The following is a 20,366-nucleotide window of genomic DNA, read 5'->3' on the forward strand; positions in this document are numbered from 1 at the left end:
TCGTTGGTCTTCAGCCCAGCTGCACAGTCACACGCTGAGGTGGGAGAAGGATATGGAAGGGAATTAGAAAATTAATTCAGAAGACTCCTAAAAGAAAACAAAAGGAGAGCTTTAACTTTGTGGCCAGTGAAATTCTATGGCCAGTAGTTTAATTACTGGTCTTATTCAATTCATTAATTAGGTATATGAAGCATACCTAACATACTACAGAAACATCTGTGGCCAGTTCTTAATTTTCATTCAATTTCAGAGCAAATTCTGGTCGCTAGTTTCAGAAAGCGTACAGTGTACAGTCTGCAAGGCAGTTACCATGAAACTCACTGCCTGTTAGTTGGTATTAGTGTTCTTCAGAGAAGAAATCAGATATATCTGTCCACGTTGTCCTACTGATTTCATGCAGTAGTTAAAGAGTCTTAAGACAACGCTTTCCTCCAAAGAAATAATTCTGCATTCTTTGCTTTGTGCTAGCACAAGCACTTGAGTCTACACGCTGAATGTATTTGGGGAGCTGATAGGAATTAAATCTTGTTCTGTTTCTCGCTGATTAAGGATTAGCTCTGGTCACAGATTTCCTCAAGGTCCAAACAACCCTTACCCTATAAATGGTATTTAAGAGATGATAACGAGTGAATGTTAGGAAAGTAAAGGGCTGCATACAGTGCAAGTAAAGCTTGCTAGTGCTAGTAAGCACAGAATTGCTGCTTGTTTCAATTGACAGTAGTGTCAGTGATGCTGAGAAAAACTGTTCCTTCTCTGTTTGTATTAACCCATGTAAAGCTGTTCTTCTAGCAGTGAACTGCATGTGGAGCAGGGAAAGAATGAAGATGTTCCCATGCCCTTAAACTGGAGGAGATGGAGACAGGGCAGAGAACTGGGGTCACCTCTGCTCTGTGTAACTTGGTCTGTACTGGGAGCTGGCCATGGTGGTGGTGATTTTTGGTGGTTTGTTTTTGTGTTCAACCCCTGAGAGTTGGAAACCAAGTGAGGAGGACTGTGATGTTCCCCTATGCAAGAAACTGGATTTATTGGCTTAGACCTATACCCTGTACTCCTTCCCACTACTTCTTGGGTTTTCTGTTTTTGAAATCATGATGACACCGCAGAACAAGAGAGGGGCAATGAGCTCATTGAATTCAAAGCGTTGCCTCAAGGACCTTGATCAGTACGGGTGTTTTGTGGGGAAGGGTGGCTGGTATGCCATTTGAAGAGTTAAATAGCCATCACTGTATCAGCTAACATCAGGAAAAAAATCAAAGAACTAGAAATGATTTTCTTTTAAACAGAAGCCAAGACATTGTGGGCTTACAGCCCACAGATCAGGTTCCAGAGTTAATTTTGTGGGCTGGATCCTTGTATTGAGACCTGGATTTACATATATTTTTGTGTACATACATGTTAAAAATTAGATCTGTTCTACCGATGCCTATGTCTTGTTATATACCTCTCTGAGATACGCTGTTTTATGTAATCCTAAGTCTTTTCCAAGTCTAGAGCTTCAAGAAAAGATGAGCGGTGGCAAAACAAATATTTTCAGGACTTGCTAATCCTTAAATCAAGGCATTCTTTATAATAAACTATAAGTGCTGTAATGTTAGAAGTCCCGTGAAGCTGGAAATTTATCAAGATACCCAAAGTCTGGGTGGCTTTTGAGTTGGACAGTCGACCAAAAGTTTTTGTTCAAGTATGAAGTGCTGCAACATCAGAAATTAAGCACTAAATAGTCACATTTTATAATGGTGTGTACCCAATGTTCGTTCAGTTGCCAGCTGAATAGTGTAAAAAATCAAAACTGCTGTAAGTTTTGTGGTGCTGATACTTCTTACGTCTGGAAGATTTATTCCTGTACTGAGCTACTTGCTGGTCCCACTGACAGGTGGAGAAACATTGTTTGTTTAAAAACTTAATTATGGATGAGTTTTGATTTGAGTGGATTCAAAATTAAAGTTTGTGAGCTTGGCTTACGTACATCACAGACCTGCTAGGTGTCTGTGTGTCAGTGAACACCCTAGGGTGTCACACCCACCTTATCTTAATCATTTTTATAATTATGTAACGTTACTTGCCGTAGCTACTTAGATAACATGTGGATACGATGGGGTTTGTGTTTATAAGTGGAGGTGTTAACCACTGGATCCCATGGTGGTGTCTATAGGTTTGGCCATGCACATAAAAGAAGCAGGATTCCTTACTTTTATTGTTTTGGGGTTTAAATTGCTTCCTGCCACATCAAGGGCAAGCACAGCGGTCGTATCTGAGAGAGGAGGAGCGCTGGCAAAGCAGCTTGAAGATGAAGTGTGAATTTTTTTGCTTGCATTCATATAACACTTTGCAAGAATTCCCTAAGTCGCATGACTCCAGAACATACCAATTGGATAGGAGTCCATGAGAGAGTTTAGAACTTGAAATTTCTCTTATGCTCTTATTATAGATACTTTATCCCTACAGTCTCCACCACCAATAAACATCTCAAGTCCTCTTCTTCACCCACCAAAGTAGTATGCACTGTTTCAAATAATAAATGGTTCCCTGTTTAGCTTGGCTTTTTCCTTATTGCTGAACTTAGCTTCTTACATACCACAGAGTATGTATTTTGCTGTATAAAATGTTCAGATGCCAAGTAGTGTAGTTTTGAGCTTTGCTCACGTGGTACGTTAGCCAGAAATGTTCAGATGTGGTTGTCTTGATCTGTCAGAGTAATTGGTACTGTGAGATTTGGAGAAGGAGTGGAGTTTGCTTGTAGGGGAGCTCGAAGACTCGAGTCTTTTTGAGTTATTACAGAAATACTTTACAGAAAACAGTTTATGACTTCTAAGAAATTAGAATCGTTTCCAAGATAGATTTACTTAGACTTTCTGTGGTTGTTTAAGCTCATTTGTAAAATTAATTTATTTTCAGGTAACAAACAAATTTGCCTGGCTTGAGAATAGCAGAATTATTGTAGTCCCAAATGAAGAAAAATGTAACTGAAAGGCAACTTGTCTTAATATGATCACTTGCATGTGTATTTGCATGTGTGTGGATTTAGGTACACATTGATGGAAGAGAGAAACTTCTTTACCCTTGAAGTGTTGCTAGAGGTTGTTCCCCTGCCCCATCCAGTTCAGTATTTGGGTACGTGAAGGAGAATTCACCTGGCCTTGCCGTTCCTAAAGGAGACATCAAGACCGAGTACTCAGGAGTCACTGCCACAGTGCCTTAGGTTCCCTGCTCAAGCTGCTGCATCTCTGGCATCGCTGCTGGCGATCTTTGGTGCCATCCAGCTCTTGGCACCTTCTTGTACCAAGCCCCACGTGGATCAGCTTTCTGCCCAGCAGTGGGACCTGGCAGGCCGTGACCACACGCTTACAGCTGCAGCATGCTTCATTCTAATTCGCTCACGATCAGGCTGACAACACAAGCTGTGAATGAATAAAGCTTGCCCTATTTCTTGAATCAGCCCCTTCTGATGCTTCTTGTGAAGATGGCTTTGGTTTTGGATCAGCCAGTGACTGACACGTGCTGGAGGAGAGGTCAGTGGTGGTGCGCCAGCTAAGGGTGAGCCCTGCCGTGGTGGGAAGGTGTCTGGGGCATCTCAGGGAGTGCTGCTGTCACCCTTCAGCCTGGCTGTTTGCTCGGACTTGTTGCTTGTGCTCTTTTTCCAGCAAGGATGTGCTGGTGTCCCCTCTGGTTAGTCCCCTGGGCTTGGGCAGGTATGGAGGCAGCAGCTCCAGGCACGTTCCTGCATACCGGGGCAAGCTTGCCTTTACTCAGCTGTCTACAAGGGGAAAGAATCCGAGCTGAGGAGCTGAAGAAACATGTAGGTGTGGACTGCACATGTGGAACTGCAGTTAATAGCAAGTAATCCCTTCCTTTTGTATGGGACGGATTTTTCCCACAGCTGCAGTACTGTAGGGCTGCTCTCAGCAGAGGAGGTTGCCCAGTGTGACCACAGAATCACAGAATTTCCTAGGTTGGAAGAGACCTCAAGGTCATCGAGTCCAACCTCCAACCTAACGCTAACAGCCCTCCACTAAACCATATCCCTAAGCTCTACATCTAAGCGTCTTTTGAAGACTTCCAGGGATGGTGACTCCACCACTTCCCTGGGCAGCCTGTTCCAGTGCCTCACAACCCTTTCAGTGAAGAAGTTCTTCCTAACATCTAACCTAAAACTCCCCTGGCTATTTTTTTTTTTTCTTTTTTTTTTTTCTTTTTTTTTTTTCTTTTTTTTTTTTCTTTTTTTTTTTTCTTTTTTTTTTTTTTTTTTATTAAAAAATTTTTTTTTACCATGACTTGATAAGAAACTTTTAATTCTGTGCATTTCTCCATGTAGAAATGAAGATTTGGCAGCACCCTAGTTTTGTTCACATTTCTCTTCTGCCATTACATGAGATTTAAATAACCATAATTGGTATTTTTGAATTGGTTTCATCCTGAAAGATTCCTGTTCCCCTTTACAGCCCACCAAAGTCTTATTCTTGCACTAGGAAGTTGATAAGGGCAGTTCTTGGAGACAGAAAGGCCTTTTTAATGGTTCTTCCCTGGAGGTGCTTGATTCCAAGTTCACTTTGAAGAACTAGTTCGTGGACTTCTTCAAAATTGCGGGCTGCTTGGTGAGGCACAAAAACTTTGCCGCAAGCTTTGTTATTGATCAGAACAGACATCTCCACAACATCTGCTGGTTTTAGGTATTCCGGGTCTACTTTGGGCCAGGACTGATGCAGCACGTCAGTCCCCCAGTTATGGTGCGTACAAAGTTTATTGTGCATATGTGCCAAACCTTTCCACATCTCTGATGCAATGTGTGGAGCCATAGGTGCAATCATAATGCAGAGTGTAGCCAGAGCATCTTCATATTCTGCACTGTGAAGAATAAGAGCTCGAGGAGCTTGATGGAGTATGTTAGAGAGGCTCATCAGTCGAGAATTAGCTGCATTGAACAAATGATCCTTTGTGAAGTACTCTGTTACCTCAGAAATTACCAGATTCTTCTGTTCCCAGATCTTTCTGGCTTCAGCCTTCTCTTTTTTATTCAGAAGCTCAGGATTGGGCATGGTTCCTGAAGTCCTTGCTTCAATAAGTTTGGTTACAAGCGTCCAGACACGAGTCTGCCATCTCTGAACACCCAGTACAGCATCATTTTTAGCATCCCACAAAATGTCTTGATCTGGAGGAGCAGCAAACAGAATGTAAAGACGTATGGTGTCAATGCCATATTCTTTCACTAATTCTTCAGGATCTATTCCGTTGTGCTTAGATTTGCTCATTTTTTCCCAAGTGATTTGGAGTTTCTCACCAGTTTTTAGGTGAACTGGTTCGGTGCCAGTGAAATCAATCTCCTCTCTCTTCAAATACTGGCCTGTTGATGTTAGTCTGAACGTCTGATTCTTGATAAGACCTTGAACCAAAAGCTTATGGAAAGGCTCCTTGTGTTTGGTCATCTTCAGGTCATGGCAAAAATGGCTGAAAAACCTAGCATAGAATAAGTGCATAACTGCGTGCTCCTTTCCTCCAATGTACAAATCCACAGGCATCCAGTAGTTAGCCAAGTCACTATTAAAGGGCCTGTCAGTGTTGTGAGGGTCAGTGTATCTCAGGTAATACCAAGCAGAATCAACAAATGTATCCATGGTATCAATTTCTCGCCTTGCTGCTGACTTACACCTTGGACAGGCACAGTTCACCCATTCTGGAACAGTTTCTAAAGGTGAAGCTCCCTTCCCTGTGAAAGTGGTTACACTGGGCAGCACCACAGGTAAATCTTCATAAGGCACAGGGACAGTGCCACACGTCTGACAGTGAATGACAGGAATAGGTGTTCCCCAGTACCGCTGTCGAGATATTAACCAGTCTCTTAATTTGTCACTCGTTAGGTCTCCACCTATTCCTTTATTTTTGGCTTGCTGGGTAAGAGCTTTTAAAGCCTCCTGCCGAGTCATGCCTGTGATCTCTCCAGAATTAATGATTCTCTCCAGACCATTTGGCAATTTTTCAATGACTTCAGTGAAAGAAATGCCCAGATTCTTAGCTATTGCAGCATCTTCTGCACTAGTACTTGGAATTCCTATTTTAGTGTCAAGAAAATTCTCAAAACTTGTTGCTGAGATTACTACAGGAATCTCTTGATTGGTAAGCAAATTCACAGTGACGTTTGGAAGTAGAAACAAACACATCCTCTGGTAGGTGCATTGCTACTGCAAGCATTTGTGTAAGTGCTCTGATAAAGGTTGGAAAAGATAAAAATGTATTGTCTGAACGTTACCCATGGCTAAGTACTTTCCACAGCTTAAATCACAGATAGGACATTTCTGTTTTGTTTTTTTTTTTAATTGCACAAATTGAAATGCTTCCATTTTTTGAGCATTCTCGTGTGTACGCTGCAGCTGAAATAAAATGCAGTTTGGGTCTCACAGAGGAACAAAACTTCGCTGCTGTGCTCTGAATACAGCACTTGGCTTGATTAACAAGCATGTCCTGACTAGGGAGATAAATAACTTAATGAGGCCCAGGGCTGGGGGTAAAATTCTTTCTTTTTATGGTCGTAAACGGAACACAACAATGATTCATTAGCAAAGCAGAATGTATTTGATTTTCTTTGTACAGTGGCAGTGCTGTATAGTCTGGGGACATCCAGACAAGGAAATCTGTCATCCTGAAGAATACTTTTGAAGGGCGTGGTGGGCGTAAGTGCTTAATATAGTTCATGTAATGGCTTGGAAGTGGTGATCTATATACGTGAGATACAAATAACACTATTTAATGCTGAAATCAGTGTCGCTATGTTAGAGTGCAAGCCTCCCTGCTCGCTTTATGCAGTGTGTGTGCGTCTGCACTTGCTACTTTTAAAGAACAGTAGCGGTAGTAACAGATGGCCAATATGCCAAATAATTTTTGAAACTTGCCAATTTGTTGATGAAGTCTACTTCTAATTTGGTTGATTACTTATAAACCTCATTTTTTCAAAATAAAACTTTACTTCAATTTATTAAGCTGCACTTGGACTGGAATAGTGTTGGTAGGGCTTTCGTAGGTTCTGCAAGTGCTTCAGTGATTCCTCCTCAGTCCAGTTTTCTGGTGTTAATGACTACGTGATAATTCTGTGAAGTTCCTAATTACCTGGGAGAATCCCAGCTGGCCTCTGTCATAATAGGCCTGTGGTCTTAAATACCCTCCCTGACTCAGATCAGACTGCGATAGTGCCTACTGGAGATCTGTCAGCATCCTGATTACCTACAAGCTCTCTCTTTCCTGCCCCATGAAACTTGAGATCTGATCTGGTTGTTACAGGGCTGTCTGCGTGGTCACTTTTCATAGCTTGCTTCAGTTTCTGTCTACCAGCACAATTAATTTCTTCTTCGAGGTGTTGCTGTCTCTTCGCAGCAGCTGGCCAGAATCCTCTCCAGTCATGCTTCTCAGATGAACAGTTGCTTAAGTTACATCTCCCTGCTTCCTCACTCCCTTTCTTCTTTCCTGTGTCAAAGCCTGTGTTAATCTTGGTGCTTGCTGTGGGCTTCTGAAGATGCAGTTGGCCAAGTTGGCTGTAAAGGGTTTAAACTATCAGCTGAATAAGAGTAAAGGGCAGTGGTACGACAACCTGCTACTGCTGTGATCTGATATGGTGATTACCACCAAGTTGTATTTTTTTGTTGTTGTTTGCTCTAAGTCAAAACAAAGGAGAAATAGCTTGTTTCAAATTAATCAAAATGGAATGTAATTCATGACAACATTAGCTTTAATAATTCATCCCTAATTATGAAGCTGCTTCACTGTTTCAGCGAGGTTGTATTCAGTGCTAATGCAGGCAAGTTTCCTGGCTAATTTAAGAATCCATGTGAACAGTAAGCAGTGCTGAATGCTTTATTACCATGTTTGTTCCTCACTTACTTATAACGTCACCAACAACTTTCACATTTTCACCAGAGAGGAAGATTCACTTCTTTCAAAAAAGTATAGAATTAGTTAAGCCATATTGTTCATTTTTAATGCAAAGTGCTTGCGTGTTTTTTCTAGTGCAAAAATGTCATCGCTGAGTGCTTAAAAGGAGAAGTTTATTCCTTTTCAAAAAAGGATTACACAGTTATGCTTTTTCTAAATTTTGTGCATTGTATGCTATAGTGTAATACTCTGTGAAAGATACTGCATTGATTTCTCTGATGTGTTCTTAAGAAAGAAACAGGTTAATGAGAAAACATTTTCTTCTGCAAAACTGTGGCATTTAAATAAAGCTTCAGATCCAGTTCATTCTTTGAACGTGAATGCTTCTGTCAACTCAACTAGGTGGATGTATTGTTGTGCATACTGTCCAAACAGTTGCTCCTTGACCCAAAAAGTGAACGATGCAAAAGATATTCTTACAGTTCTTGTTCTTCAGGTTTGCAATTTTACCACTGGCATCCTTAAACGTGTCACCTAGGACAAATCAGTAACTGAAATCACAGTACGTCTGGCTGCATGAGTATTTGGGAAGAGGGAGACTCTTTGCTGGAGTTTCTTAGAAGATGCAGGTGGAGCTCAGTAATGAGCGGTGTTCCTTGGGGTTCAATATTGGGGCTGATGCTATTTAAGATCTTTGTTGGTGACACAGACAGTGGGATCAAGTGCACCCTTACCAAGCTTGCCGATGACACCAAGCCGTGTGGTGTGGCCAACACGCAGCAGGGAAGGGCTGCCATCCTGAGGGACCTGGACAGGCCTGAGAGGTGGGCCTGTGCGAACCTCATGAGGTTCAATGAGGCCAAGTGCAAGGTCCTGCACCTGGGCCAGGGCAATCCCAAGCACAAATACAGGCTGGTCAGGGAAGGGATTGAGAACAGCCCTGAGAAGGACCTGGGGGTGTCGGTTGTTGAGAAGTTTGAAGCTGGCAGTGTGTGCTTGCAGCCCAGAAAGCCAACTGTATCCTGGGCTGCACCAAAAGCAGGTGGCCAGCAGGTCAAGGGAGGTGATTCTCCCCCTCTGCTCTGCTCTTGTGAGACTACCTGGAGCCTTGCATTCAGCTCTGGGGCCCCAGCACAAGAAGGAGAGATTTAGTGTAGCTAAAAGGAAGAAATTGTTTACTCAAAGGGTGGTGAGGCCCTGGCACAGGTTGCCCAGAGAAGCTGTGGGTGGTTGCAGCACCCATCCTGTGGATCCCAGGAGGCTGAATGCCTCCAAGGACGTGCAGGCTTCCTGGCCTTGAACAGGCTGCCTGGGGCTGTGAGCACCCGGTCAAGTGGGAGGTGTCCCTGCCCACTGCAGAGGGCTGGAAGTAAATGATCTTTCAGGTCCCTTCCAACCCAAACTGTTCTGTGATTTTCTGATTCCTTGAAGCTGATTTCTTATGATCTTGTTGTTCTAGTACATTGATCAGATTTGCCAAATGATGCAGGAATAGACATTTGCTAGCACTGGTGGCTCATTTATCCTGTCCTCCTCTGCTGCTGCCTCTTCCTTGCTTCTGCTGTGTTTTGCTCTCCCTTGATTGCTCTGCCATGGGCTGTGGTGCCTTTTAGCTGCTGTTGTAAGAGGATCAGATTATTTGCTATCATAAAGCAGACAATATTCTGGTAGCATCCAGGGTTCCAGCAGGGAGCACTAGGTGCTGCAGAAGCTATCTTCTGCTGCAGCAGAAGGTAGAGTGTGTGACTTCTCTTAAAGGTGGCTTTGTATTGAGGCTTCCTTTTAAGATAAAATCAGTTTCAATGAAGCTGTTTGCCAAAAAATGCATGTTTTTCTCTGTTATCCTTGACGGGAATACCCTGGGTCTATGTTTTGTCTGTGCTCTAACCAGGCTTTGGTACAATGACTGCAAATAACCACATTAAACAGGGTGGGTTTTTTGATTGAATTTAATACAGATAAAGTTTTTATGGAGAGAGCTTGTTTTGGATACCACCAAATAGTACCGCTAGCTAACTGAGGGCAGATGTATAACGTAGACAAGGCAATACTGAATGTAACTCATGCTCAATTTAGTAGAGTCGAAGACTAGAATAAACCTAGTTTTCTTTTGTCTTGTCTTTAAAAGCGATGGACTTGTCTCTCCTGAAGAATTAATGTTCTGCTCTCTTCTAACACGTAATGCCAGAGTCAGCCTGCTCGAAGTTGGATTTTATAGTTTGAATTGCATCATATCCCAGGCATAAAGAGTTCATTAAGATTGTTATATTTGCATGCTAAAATAAAAATGTAATATTTGCATATTTCAAATTAGCTGAGAAACACTTGGTTCTGGTTTTTACTCGGGTGTATGGGAGGTTCTTTAGCAGAAGAGGTTTGAGGGCCCCAGAGGGCTCTGACAGGATTGATTTTCTTTGCCAGAAAAAACCTTGTCAGAGTTGAACCAATATTGTCTAGAAAAGCTTTAATTACAGGTGACCTTAATAAAAAAAAAAAAAGGAAAGCATGAATTTTGGTAAATGGCCTTGATGGTAGGAGCTATGTAAAATGCTTTCACATTGGCAAACTTTATTTCTTTCTACACTGAACCAGCTGGTTCTGCAGATGGGGGGACAGCAGCAGATGGGTTTTTTTTACCTGACATCAGCAATGCCTTGAACTTTGTCTCCCAGTCTCCTTATAAACCGTGAAATAGTCCGATCACCCAGGCAATATAACGAGGTGGCTGAACTGTGGGTCTCCAAGACTTGTAATTAGTAGTACGAAGTCCAGATGGCAGCAGGCTACTTGTGGCGTCCTGTCAAGGCTCAACACTGGTGAAAATCCTGTCCCGCTGACTTACTGGTGAACTGGCTGAGGGGACAGAGCACGCTGTCAGCAGGCTTGCAGGTGATACCGACTAGGTGGAAGCACTCAGTACACTACAGGTCAAGGATATTGTTCGAGAGGGACCTCAGCAGCCTGGAGGAATTGCTGATGCAGAACCCTGCGTGCAGGAAGGAACAGCCCAGCCCTGTGCTTCTGCAGCCTGGGGAGCAGTTCTCTGGGACAGCCCCAGAGAACTGGTGCACAGAAAGCTGAACAGCCAGCGGTGTGCCCGCACAGCAGTGCTGCTGCACCCTGAGCTGTGTTAACAGCACTGCAGCCAGCACGCTGAGGGAAATAATTCCTTTATGTTTATGGGACTGCATCTGGGTACTGGCGGGGAAGAATCACAGTAAATGTTAGTCCTACACAGGAAGAGGTTGCCCGCAGAAGCTGTAGGATGTCTGTCCTTCAGGATACTCACAGATCCATTGGATGTTACTCCAGACATCTTACTCTAATAGCTTTGCTTTGATCAGGTTGTTAGACAACCTAAATTGTGATTTTTCTACCTGTTACACCCCCAAGAAGCATACAGCAACATTGATCATCTTACTACATCAGTTGGCAACATGCAACAGCGTAGGAATTGGCTTGCAGTCAGATGGCACTGCCCGAGGCTTGCCTAATTCAACTTAATGTGTGTCTGAAACAAATGGAAGCCTTTTGTACTTCTGGTGGTGGTAGCTATTCCATCTCTTGCAGTTTGGTATGCATCACTGTAATTAGTTTTATTTCTAAGTCATCCTTTGTAGGTATTCACATGGCAAATAGGAAAACAGCTTTTTGACTGAGTTTCGGGTGTATATGCTGTCTTTAAAATGCTTAGTTCCTAAAAAGCAATATCCTGAAAATACCTATATTAACAAAATGGCAATAGAGAGGAAAATTAAAACTTACCAAAAATGTAGAAGTTATTTACTTGCTTTAGAAGCTGAACTGTAGAGATGAGTGTCTTTAAAAAAAAAAAAAAAAAAAAAAAATCTTGAGTCCATCAATTGTGAATATTGAAGAGGGTGGGACAGGAGTATCTTTGTTCCCAGGCATGCTCTTTGGGCTTCATATTTGGATAAAAATGAATGTAAACTGAATTACACAGTGATACAACTGGGGGAAGTGTCAGCCATAATATTACTGGATTATCAGAGAACGATTTTTAGGGGGTGTGGGGGTTAAGTTTCAATCTTTAATAAAAACAGTACATTTTAAGCAAAAAGTATGTTTTGAGAACATGTAATTCATATTAAGGAGATGGATAACCCTTCTTGATGGTTACTTTTTATTAGGGAGGAGTATAAAATTAAAAACCTGTAATTGCTCCTGAATTTTGTGTTTGTTTCTCTTCCTAAACAGACTTTGCTGGAATATGCAGAAAAATGGAAAACATCAGAAGATCCTCTGCCCCTCTTAGAGGTGTATACAGTGGCTATCCGAAGCTATGTCAAAGCACGACCTTATCTTACCTCTGAGTGTGAAAATGTAGCCTTTGTGCTTGAACGTTTAGCACTGTGAGTATTTTTTTCAGTTACTAATACCAACCTGTATAGTATTAACTTTTTGCTTCCTAAATACTCTCAGTTCAGTTTGCAATCTATAAAAAAATCTAAATAGGTTGGTGGTGTGGGTTAAGCCTGTTGGACAGCTAAGCACCACACAGTTACTTGCTGACTTCCCCCCCACACACACACTCCCAATGTAACAGGAGAAGAAGAAAAGAATAAAAGCAAGAAAACTTGTGTGCCAAGATAATTGTTTAATAAGCAAAGGAAAAGCTGAATGGGAGAAAGAAAACAGAAGAAATCAAGGGATGTAAAGGCAGTCACTACTTCCCCCTGGTAGACTGATGCCTGGACAGTTCCTCAGCAAAAGACAACTAGCTTACGTAAATCTCCTTTTTTTCCTATTGTATTGCTGAGCATGACATTATATGGCATGGAACACTCCATCTGCCTGGCAGTGTCCCCTCTCAACCTTGTGCACACCCCCTGGTCTCTTTATGGGAGGCAGAGTGAGAAACAGAGAGGGCCTTGATGCTGTGCAAACATTGTTGAGCAATAGTTAAAACATGGCTGTGTTATCAGCACTGTTTTGGTCACAGCTCTTAAAACACAGCACCATACAAGCAGCTATGAAGAAAATTAACTCTATCCCAGCCAGCATAATAACAGTTGCAAAAACATTCCTCATGGTGAATGGTGTATCTGAGAAAGAATGTCTTTGGTTGTTAGCAATGGAGCTGTCTTCAGAAGGACTCCCCTGATGTAGGAAAAGCCAGCATCTCTAGCTTGAAGCATTTTTGTCGCTACTGATCCACCTGCAGTCTGAAAATGCATCAATTTACAAAGGTTATTACAGGGTTGGACTTCAGTGACAAATCCATTGTTTTGTTGGAATTAGTTGTTTTTAGAAAACCTGCTTTTATAGGTTCTGCAAGAGTACGCAGGACCTTCTCTTTATATGTTCAGACAAAAATAATTTTGTGACTTCGACATTTTGTATGATCAACAATTCTTTATTTTAGTATCCATTTAAAAAAGATGCCTCAAATAATATTTACATTTGCATTCCAGAAGCTGTATTGAACTTTTACTGTGTCTGCCTCTTGATTTACCTGAAACTAAATGGGAAGAATTTCAGGCTTTTGTACAGGTGAGTTTGGGTCATGAAATAACATTATGTAATATGGCTGAAGACTTGTTTCCTGTTGGATGATAAAGATCAAGCCCTTCAGCTATAAATTCAATGTACTCCAAAGCAATTGCTGTCAATCATATCACTTCTCTATGGCATAGTTCACGTAGCAGCTTTGGAGAAAAAATATTTTTAGATGCTTCAAAGGAAGTCATGTTTTAAAAGCTGCTTGTCTCTCAACACTGTTAGAAATTGAATGTTGTGGAAGTTGTTTTTTTTTTTTTTTTTTTTTTTTTACTGTTTGCTGTTGTTCATTTGAGGTTTATTTTATGAATGAAAGATGCTTCAGGATTTTTAGATCTTCCACAGGGCAGTAGTTGGTTAATGGTTAGAGCTCTGCTTTCAGAGAAGGGCGTTGAAGCAAGTTCTGCTTTTTTGTCGACTGGAAGCTAGTAAATGTTATTCCAATTTTCAAGAAAGGCAAGAAAGATGACCCTGGTAATTATAGGCCTGTCAGTCTCACTTTGGTGCCTGGCAAAATTATGGGAAAGATTATTCTGGGAGTTACTGCAAAATACTTGAACAACACTGAATTCATCAGTTAAAGACAATATGGGTTCATGAAGGGAAAGTCATGCCTTACTATCTTACTATCCCACTTAGTGGGCAAAGGGAAGGCAGTGGACATGGATTTGGGGGGATTTTAGCAAAGCTTCTGATACTGTCTCTCACGGTATCCTTTTAGATAAAATGTCCAAAATACAGCTAAACATGCACACAGTATCATGGGTGAACAATTAGCTTATGGGTAGGGCTCACAGAGTTGTAGTAAATGGGGTAAGATCAGGCTTGCAGACAGTCACTGTGTTCTCCGGGGCTCAGTTTTAGAGCCAGTACTCATCAGTACTGGCTGATGTCACTATCAGTGACCTGGACACTGGGTTTGAGTGCCTAAATTAGGAGGTACTGAATTAGGAAGAGTTGTTAATTCCCTTGAGGGTAAAGAAGCCTTAGAGTGACATCTTGATAGGTAAGAGCACTGGGCAATGACAAATTGTATGAAAATTGACAAGAACAAATACCAGATGCTGCACTAGAGGTGGTGTGCAATCCTGGATGTGTACATGTAGGTTGGGGTACAAGTGGCTTGATTGCAGCCCTGCAGAGAGGGGTTCGGGGGTTTTGTGGCTCCTTTCCAACTCGAGGTATTCTGCAATTTGCTGGAAATATGGGGGCTGGGAGATGTAAGGAGAATGAAATAATGACAGTGAAAAAGATGAGATACGGTTACCACAGGATTCTCAGCCTAAATAATGCAGAAAAAATCAAAGCGATTTTCAGAACAATTCTTTTTACTAGCATCTGCCTAATGTAAATTAATTCTTAAGAGCTGTGCTTGAGCCAGGAAGCTCTGTAGCTTTCTGATCGGGTTTGAAGTAAAAGAAAAATGAAGAGCTTGAAATGAGCCCTTCATTCTAGGACCAGTGTTAGTTGCGCATTTCTATTTAATCCATGGAGTATTTAGACTATTTACTTTGCTCCCAAACACAATTCTGGTTCCAGAATCAATCCTGCTATCTAAGTGAAGTAAAAGGTATTTTGGTTGGATTTAGGAATTCAGTCTGCCTTGTATAGAACCATCGAGTGAAGTCTTACAGCTTAAGACTTTGCCTTTGCAAAAATACTTTGTTCAGTGTGCCCAGTGCATAAAAACAGTCAAGTGCTGAAGAGTTGAGGCAGCTGATGCCACACAAAGATGTGGGCAAGAGATTTCTCAACCTCCGTTTTCAAAAGGGGGGCATATTTCAAAAGTTAGTTTCAGAAATGTAAGTAGCATCTCTAGTTGATAAATGACAGTGTGAGTTTGGGATGCTCCATCTCTTTGGTTTTCTGCCTAAATCTTAGGAGACGGAGGCAGAAGTAACACTGATAGGATAAATGTTAAGATAGTTTTGATATACATTCAAGTCTTTATCTGGTAGGTGGGTGGATGTTTTGTTATCAGCATAAGGTATAAAGGAATATTAAAGACATGTTCTTAACTTTTTTTTTAACAACATTTCATTTTGTAAAATGTATCCTTCAGGTGGCTCATAAAAATTTGATGGAAAATGGCAGCCGGGAACTGCATATTTTAACTACACTTACTCAAGAGAAGGGAGTGTGGAAGAACCCAATATTGTGTGGCATTCTTTCCCAGGAACAGTTGGATCCAGATAAAGGTAAAATTCAAAATGATTAGAAAAAAATATGCCTCGTTATTATAATACTCTGGAATATTATTTTGTTAAATTAATCTTCAACATAGCTTGTGATAATTTATAAGCTTTTTAAATAAAATGCACTTGTATTACTCTTTGAATTATTAAAACAGTATGTTCCTAAGAATGTACGAATAATTTCATGTTAGTAATTTGCATAAAATGTAATAATAGATGGGTATCTCTTGCCATTTTCTTTATAACTTACGTGAAAGGGAGGTTGCATATAGGTTATTCTGTGATGGGATTAGTTCAGTATTGGTATTCAAAAACTATTTTACATAAAATATATTTAAAATGGGTGGCATTTACTGAGCTATGAAATGCAAAGTGGGGTAGCACTGAAAATTAATTTGCAGCACAGTTCTGAGATTGGCTCCCAGCAGTTGAAAAGGGAAAGGTATAGGAACAGTGTTAGGTGTACAATGATATTTTCCCAATGTTTTATTTCAGGTGCCAGAGATTTGCAATTCAGAGTTGGTATCCTTGTGTTAATGAGTCTTGGCTGATTGGTTTGATTCTTTGAGGCTGCCTAATTGGTTTAGAATCTGTATGAACTGGCATACAGAAGTGTCTGTGGCAGAGTTGCACAGTTCTCACATCAAGTAAAGCAGTTCCTCTTACTGTCAGCCTCCTTTTAGCCCAACACCTGCTTATTTTGTGTGGTATTCTCTACTAACAAAAAAAAGTGAACTGTTACTCAGATCTTTTAATGAATGCATCCTTTTAGTAAGACATGATTCATTAGACTGCTATCGTATCTCTATGCTTCTGTTTCTCCTGTAGTTTCTTCAGTCTTTCACACTGTCTTCCAGTTCTACTGTCCCATTTCTGAAATGAGATGAGTCAACATGTAGATGTAGTGAATTCCTGCTTCGTTCTGTGTTCCTATCATGTTATTTCCTAACTTTAGACTTGCTTTTTGCTTGAGATACAAGAGACCATTTTTTTCTTAAAACTGAATGGTTTAGTACCACTTTGTTTCTTGAGTATTTAATTTACAGTATTAGATTTTTTCCCTGACACACAGCCTATTTTTCTGCATGTAAGGTTGTTGTTGTGTTTTTTACCCTACAAAAATCACTTTAGTGTTTTATTAACATTTGAATGTTGATAGAACAAGTAGTTAGAACTAGTCCAGAGAAGGACCACAAGGATGGTCAAGGGGCCTGGAGTACCTCTCCTGTGAAGAGAGGCTGAAGGAGTTGAGATTGTTAGGCCTGGTGAAGAAAAGGCTTTGGGGAGAGGCCTTATAGTGGCCTTCCAGTATCTAGAGGGGGCCTACAGGAAGGCTGGGGAGGGACTCTTCATCAAAAAGTGTAGTGATAGAACAAGGGGGAATGGCTTTAAACTAAAAGAGGTGAGATTTAGCTTTGATATTAGGAAGAAACTCTTTACTCAGAGGGTGGTGAGGCCCTGGCACAGGTTGCCCAGAGCAGTTGTGGATGCCTCATCCCTAGAAGCATTCAAAGCCAGGCTGGATGGGGCTCTGAGCAACCTGGTCTGGTGGAAGGTCTCCCTGTCCATGGCAGGGGGGATAGAAGTAGATGGTCTTCAAGGTCCTTTCCAACACAAACCATTCTGTGGTTCTGTGCATTTTGCATTATGTCACTTAATGTACTGTGGTCCTCCGGTCTTCTGCAATAGACATTTTAAATAAACTTTGTCAGCAGATTTTGTCAGCTTGTACTCTTCCCCTTTTTCCAAATACTTATGGAAATGCTGGACAGCAGAGGTCCTGGTAGAGATCCTCATAGAACCCACTGAGAGTTTTTCTTTTTTTTTTTTTTTTTTTCATTTAACTAATAGTTTATCTATATAACAATCTGGTTTCTAATAACAAGATTGGTATATTTACAGGTTCTGAGGGACTTCTTTTAATGCCCTTAGAACATTAATTGGATCTTCCTTATCCTTATCCTCAGTCTCGTAACTCTCTCAGATAAATACAATAAATGTATAGCACGATTCTGTTTTAAATCAAAAAAAAAAGCTTATATTTAGTCTTCTGCAGGATTTGCATTGTGCCATTTAATCATTTATTATGTACCTCATACAGTTGTTGGATTGTTACACAGTTCTCAGAATCCCCTCGGATACTGTTTTACTAGCTTCACGTCAAGAGCCTTTTAGCAACAATAGGGTACTTCTATGAGAAATTTGGAATTAGTGTATAGTTGTCTTATATTTGAGTTCCTTTAGAACTTGCTTGTGAATCTTGTGATGAGTATTCATTTTATCAGTGTTTTCCTATGAAGACTTCTCCTGATGTTTCTGGATTCCTTTTAGTCCTGAACGTTTTTTGCTCAAGGACGTCTCTTCCTATGACTGACTGCTCTTTTGAGCAACTCCTGTTAGTCATTACTTGTCTTGATGGTAGAAAATGGTACCTACCTAAATTACAAAAGATTACATGTCATGATAAAATCTCATCAAAAGAAAGAGTTACCCCTTCCACAAAGAAAGCCAAACAGCAGTGTACATGACATTCAGGAGAGAGAGAATTCTGAAGCTACTGATGAGTTTTTCTGTTTCTGAATTCTGTTCAGTGTTAAAATTGATTATTTTTTTTTTTTAAAAAAAAAGCCATTGATAGTGTGCTTGGTGCTTATGAGTTTCTCTGACTTTTTTTTTGTATTGGAAGGTGTTTGCATCCCCATTCAGGTAATGATTCCAATGTGCAAAACATTTTTGACGTCTGTACTAGTATTTCTGTATGGCTTTGAGACTCGTTAAGCCTAGATGTTAGTATAACTCACTTAGAATGAATTAGCTGCCTAGGTGTGCTGTTAATCTCACTTGGACCAGTGCTGACTGCAAGTTGTAGTTATGAGGGCTCTTGTGTGAAAGAATTGAAGACGGAAGTACATAGAAGAATTACTTTTTTTTTTTTGCTTTTTTACAAAAATAAATCTTGCTTTACTTTTCTAAGAGAGGGACACATGAAGGAACGTTCATCTATTTGAATGAGGATGAGCAATGCTTTAAAGAAGAGTTAGTGGCTTCAAGTTATTTTCATGTTGTAACCTCATTCTGTTCAACTTGAAGGTCCAGGTTGGTAGGTTTGTAGTCTGGTGATTGTCAGCCTGCCTTCCATCATTTTATACCATGTTCTCATCCATTTAACCAATGTGAACCGTTTGGTCCTGTTGCTATGTTTTTTTTAATCTCTTCTATCAGTGGCAAGATTGTAATATTACATATCAACTGAATATCAAGAATATGGATAAGCTGTACTTTAGCTACTGCTGTTCTGTAATACTGCATTGTTTTGTGCTCTCTTGCTAATTTGAAGGATATTTTAGTAATATAAAAACTCAAAAACACAGGGAGTTTTCTTTCTTGTCTGTAATCCAGCACTCCCACTGGTTACCAATTAGCACTCTTTCACTGGACAGCTGCCTCTCAGCAGTTTTCAACATTAATTTTTGTATAGCAATCTTCAGAATATTAGTAAACTTTCTTTACAAGATCTTGTTTTTGTTCTTAATATCAAACAGTGAAGGCAACATTGCAGAAGTTCCCAAGTGTTGTTACACTGAGATGTTATCATTTGTCAAGTTTGATCAGTTCAGTCTTTAAATAACAATTAGTGTAAGCATTTATCTGTTTGGTATTGTAGAATCATATAGGTTGGAAAAGATCTTTGAGATCATCAAGTCCAGCCATGAATCTGACCTACAGAGTCCCATCACCAAAGCACATCCCTGAGGGCCATGGCCACGTGTCTTTAAATACCTGCAGGCAAGGAGACTCTGCCATTTCCCTGGGTAGCCTGTTCCAATGTTTGAGCACCCTCTCCACAAAGAAATTCTAGTGTCCAATTCCCTGATGCAATTTGAGACCATTTCATTGTGCCCTGTCACTTGTCACCTGGGAAAAGAGATACGGGTACAGATTTGCGTGTATACATGTATAAAATCTTTTCAAACTGTAAATATTCTCTAGGTGCTTGATTTGTCACCTCTTTGAGTGACAAACATTGGAATTGCCCTAATTCATTACCACACTGGTGATTACAAGTGTTGACAAATTTGTCAACAAGCTATCATACTCTGTTTGATAGATGTTACCAAATAAAAGAGAATCTCCTCTATGGCGAGTCTTACAGTGCTGAAATCCCACTTGAGTTGTTTCTGAAGAAAACGAATCTCTCCTCCTACACCTGGAACATCAGCACTGTCTTTTTGCTTTCTGTTTATGCCTTTGAGTCCTAGGGTGGAAATGGGAGTTTGGATTCCTAATGAGATGAGGGGTATATTTTTTTTTGTTGTTATTGTTGACCCGTGACTCTGAAGATAACTTATTTTCAGAAACCGAAGTGTCAATAGGGACTTGGGATGTCATTTGTGGGGCCCCTTGGGTGGACGTCTGAGTCGATAGCACTGCTTTTGGCTGTCACATGAGATTTGCTGTGAGAATCTCCTTTTGAGTTTCCTGAACCTGCTTGGAATGGTCTGTCATGAATCAACCTACAGTCATTTGAAGAACACCCACACCATCTTCCACTGCCCTCAGAGCAGTTCAGTGCCCAAAAAGAGATTCTCGCATCGGTTCCACAAACTTCTTTCTTCTCTTTCCTGAGCCTTGCCCATCCAAAATGATGCACAAAAATGTTTGATGCACAACAAACAGCCCTGCAACTTCTTGATTCAAATCGTGGTTCTTTAAGAGAATTTTCTCTTAAAAGTGTGCTTGGGATCTGTAAATTCCTCATGCAAATTTTCTTGTTCTTTTTCTACCTAAACCTGTCTC

The 20,366-nt window shown here is 40.7% G+C and overlaps 1 protein-coding gene and 1 pseudogene across 2 annotated transcripts in view; one reads left to right on the top strand and one right to left on the bottom strand.

The window, feature by feature from the left end:
- The window catches only part of ZNF292 (zinc finger protein 292), a 59,916-nt gene that overhangs the window by 19,101 nt on the left and 20,449 nt on the right, over window positions 1-20,366 (top strand). Inside the window, exons 2-4 of the mRNA XM_084512564.1 lie at window positions 12,073-12,227; window positions 13,290-13,368; window positions 15,437-15,572. Coding sequence (XP_084368690.1) covers window positions 12,073-12,227; window positions 13,290-13,368; window positions 15,437-15,572 — 370 coding nt within the window. The remainder of the gene's footprint in view (window positions 1-12,072; window positions 12,228-13,289; window positions 13,369-15,436; window positions 15,573-20,366) is intronic.
- On the bottom strand, window positions 4,273-6,152 carry LOC311434668 (leucine--tRNA ligase, mitochondrial pseudogene; annotated as a pseudogene). Its single transcript has one exon. The product of its transcript is annotated as a leucine--tRNA ligase, mitochondrial pseudogene (transcript).

The sequence above is a fragment of the Aythya ferina genome, assembly GCF_964211825.1.
Source record: "Aythya ferina genome assembly, chromosome: 3".
NCBI lineage: Eukaryota > Metazoa > Chordata > Aves > Anseriformes > Anatidae > Aythya > Aythya ferina.